Source organism: Aegilops tauschii, chromosome 2 (assembly GCF_002575655.3).
Source record: "Aegilops tauschii subsp. strangulata cultivar AL8/78 chromosome 2, Aet v6.0, whole genome shotgun sequence".
Taxonomy (NCBI): domain Eukaryota; kingdom Viridiplantae; phylum Streptophyta; class Magnoliopsida; order Poales; family Poaceae; genus Aegilops; species Aegilops tauschii.
In genome coordinates this window covers 557,452,776-557,456,534 of record NC_053036.3, presented here as the reverse complement: position 1 = coordinate 557,456,534, position 3,759 = coordinate 557,452,776, and the positions used below count along the sequence as shown (strand labels likewise).

Genomic DNA, 3,759 nt, shown 5'->3' with positions numbered 1-3,759 from the left:
AATGTGTCCTACAAAAATAGGCTTCTATTTCTCCCTGTGCCCTCTGCGACATGTCCAATCGGATGCGTCATGTCACTTTGAATGTGACCATCATGTGAAAATTGTCCAATTGTTAAGTGTGGTTCTATTCAAAATGGTTTGCACTAAATCTGGCTTCAAGGTTGCCACTGAATTTGCTAGAAAAGTTAAGGTTCCAAGTGGACCTTTTTTAGGAAACTACGTCAGACGAAAACCATCCTGAACCAATTTTGATCCGGAAACAAATGGTGGTTTTGCTATTTTCAAGGTGACCGAGGAATGTCTATTTATTCTAAATCATCGCTACAGTTTTCCGTATGGTTTTCTTGTGAATATGTTTGTAAGAAAAAAATCTAGGGTTTTGGCAAGTTTGCCTCACCATTTGCAGCTCTATACATCAAATTTCCTTTTCTTCTTTTATGAAAATGCAATGCTCTTGTTGGTTCCTCGAAAAAAAGTTTTTTTTTACTGAAAATGAAATGTACTCAGCTTTTTAATACGTACATCTTAGGTTCGTTCGTATTAGATAGATGGGTTGTGAGTAAGCCAGTATAACACTATAGCTAAGGCCGGATTGAAGCCAAATTATATCTTAAGCGCCACCGTTATTGTGACAAAGTGTTTCAGTTATCTGGAATCTCATTTTTGTCATCGCGTTTGTGTCGAGTGGCAACATGTTAACTTATAAGGAAAGTGTAGCACGAGTCACATCAAATCAGCAGTTGACAACCTTCAACTTCACTGAAAAATCTATTGGAAGAACCACAATGAACACAAACAAATCAATGAATGTTGTAGCACACCGTTATGATGGATCTAACACTGTACAAAACTGTCATACACAAGACATCTATAAACAGTAGCTGTCTTCCAATATGTCCTTCCAGAAAGAGTCACCCTCGAGAGAGCACAGCCCGGGCAGCTCCATCATGGGCTCCAGCAAGCCGCCGAACTCCTGCGCCGGCGGCCAGTCACCTGCGGGTGCAACATTATATGAAGCGGCAGTGTTGCAGAGCTGATCAGCCCGTTCAGCAGCTGCAAAGGTGCTCGTCCCCGGAGACGTATCATTGGTCAGCTGCTGCTGCACCACGTGCTGCTCTGCAAAATTGGAGGTGTTGCAGAGATAACCCGTCTGCAGGTAGTTCATCTGGTTCGGAACGATGCTGCTGCTTGAGTTCAGCAGTGTGTTTGCTGCAGCCAGGTTGGCTATGAGGCCGGTGGTGCTGTTGTTAGAGCCGATGGCCTGGAGCAGCTGCTGCAGAACCTGCGCCTGCATGAGGGCACCGGTGTCCAGGCCGCCGAGGCTCACCGCCGCCGCCGCCCAGAGGAGCGCCTCGGGGAGGAGCGCGGCGGCGGCGCCATTGACGTCGTGGTTGGTCTGGTCGGGTGGCAGCTGCTGGTGCGTGACGGGGTCGACGCCCATGCGCAACAACTTCTTGCGGATGTGCGTGTTCCAGTAGTTCTTGATCTCGTTGTCCGTCCGGCCCTCCAGGTGCGTCGCGATCGTCGACCACCTAACGCCCAACAGAAATTTATCCATGTCAGTGTCAAACTCAAAGACTAAGAAGTACGTAGCAACTATGGCAAAAGGTCGAGCTGGAGGGAATTGACAGTCCATGCATGGGGCATGGCGGCTAAGCTATGTGCGTGTGGAGTAGTTGGATTTGACGCGAACTACGTACTTGTTCCCGAGGCTGGCATGGAGGGTGATGATGAGGCGCTCCTCCTCCTCGGAGAAGTTGCCGCGCTTGATGTCGGAGCGGAGGTAGTTGGTCCACCGGAGGCGGCAGCTCTTGCCGCAGCGGTTCAGCCCGGCGGCCTTGGGAAGGCCGCGCCAGCTGCCGACGTTCCCGCCGCGCTTCTGGATGTGCTCCACCAGCGCTTTGTCCTCCTCCTCCGTCCACGGCCCTTTCTTCACGCCCGCGTCGTGGCAGCAGCACGGCGACCTCCCCATCAGATCGATTTCCTCGATACAAGCTCTGCTAGCTAGTCACCTAGGATCGACTACTGGTGGCTGTGATCGCTGTAGTGGCCAGAAGTCAGAACTCAGAAGCTATGTTCGTCTCTTCCCTTGGCAGGAGTATATATAGAGGAGTAGAGGAGACGGCGCCATTCGGTGGTCGTACCCCATGACAGTTTGACAGGGCACGCGCGAGAGGTGCTGCAGAAGCTGCGAATTTTCCCTCCATTCTTCTTCTGCCTTGGCCATTAGCATTGGGAGAGTTTGTGTATGTCCGATACCATAAACAATAGGCGTGTGTACGATGTAAGTCAAAGTGGGCGGTTGCTCCGGTGATCTGGCCACGTAAGACCAGATATATTCTGCATGCTGCAGTTCACATACATATGCTCCCTTTGTGGCATGTCGCAAGGCCGAATTCGGGATCTGGTTAAGCACGCGAGGTAGATCCTTAATTTTGGGGTACGTAGCTTGTGCCACGAACGAATGAGGAAACCTGCCCGGGGCTATCCTCCAAGGATGAACCTACCTCTGTTCCTTCCTTAGAGTGCTGATCGACACAGTGATCTCACTGCTGAATAATATGCATGGCTGCAATAGTATGTTCCAAATTACGTCCATGTTTTGGTCTCTCGAGATGGAACAGAATAATAGCCCACGATTCTTATCCTACTACTACTATATATACAATGATATTTCTTAACTAATCCTACTGGTGCTCTTGATTGAGGTTTCACCAAATGATTTGGATCGTGAATTCGGTGAAGAGCCCAATTAAAATACTCGTGGAAAGCAGCTCCCAAAAGTTAAGCCTGCTCTTGCAACCAAATGCTCAAAAATGACCGATGTTTCCCGAGAACGTACGGCACCGTGGCTCTTGTTCTTGTAGCTCGATCCTGTGCTGCTTCTGAATCTGAGTGCTCATGACCATGATGCCAGACGTTCTCTCGTCATCAAATTTTCCACGGGACATGGCTCCCGCGTCGCGTCAGCACAGTGGCTCACCGACCATTTCTTCCCGTGGAAAACCACACGTTGCCTTCCTGTTCAGACCGCCACCTGATCCATTAGAAGAGCCCCTGTGCACTATCGGAATCGGCAGCTTTGTTTAGCACATTTCTATCCGATCCCTTAACTTTTGACGAAAAAGTGTTTTCCCCCTTTTTATATATAAAGCAACCATCACCGCATACAACCGAGACACCGATACAAACACACGCCAATACCACACACAACACACACACACCCAAGGTGAGATACAAAGGTGCCGGGCACTGCCACACTACCCCACCGACAACCAAGCAAACTACAGATGAGCGAAGAAGACCGCTAGGACCCGATCGGGGACCTCCACCATGAGCAAACCATAACGAAGAAATGAGGCGGACCACAACAAAGTCAGGACTCCAAAACGGTGCCTTCGAGAAGGGTACGACCATAGGTAGCCGCCACCGTCCGATCCAGAGATCAGGTTTTCACCCGGAGCAAGATGGAGGGAGAGGGAACCCCACGACGGAGCCTTCAGGAAGGATACGACTTGATGCAGAGGTGCTTCATTGCCGGCTCCGCCATCCGATGCAGCTCCATCAGCTGCTTCATCTGGTTGTTGAGGAGGGGAGTGTGCTCGGGGGCTTGAAATTGCACCCAAAACAGCCTCTACTCGGCACGACCCTCATGGGACGCGAAGTACTTCGCTGCATCGGCTGCACTCCTTGGGAGGTCCGCAAAAGCACCTGGGGAACGCCATACTCGCGTGAGCAATGCGAATATGTTACCACCAA

The 3,759-nt window shown here is 50.5% G+C and overlaps 1 protein-coding gene across 1 annotated transcript; it reads right to left on the bottom strand.

Annotated features, from left to right (window-relative positions):
• Positions 1 to 558: 558 nt before the first annotated feature.
• Positions 559 to 2,045, bottom strand: LOC109754752 (uncharacterized). Its single transcript, XM_020313656.3, has 2 exons — positions 1,701 to 2,045; positions 559 to 1,532 (listed from the first exon to the last, which is right to left on the bottom strand). The coding sequence occupies exons 1-2, from the start codon at positions 1,970 to 1,972 to the stop codon at positions 869 to 871; spliced, it is 936 nt and encodes a 311-aa protein (XP_020169245.1). The 5' UTR covers positions 1,973 to 2,045; the 3' UTR covers positions 559 to 868.
• Positions 2,046 to 3,759: the final 1,714 nt, after the last annotated feature.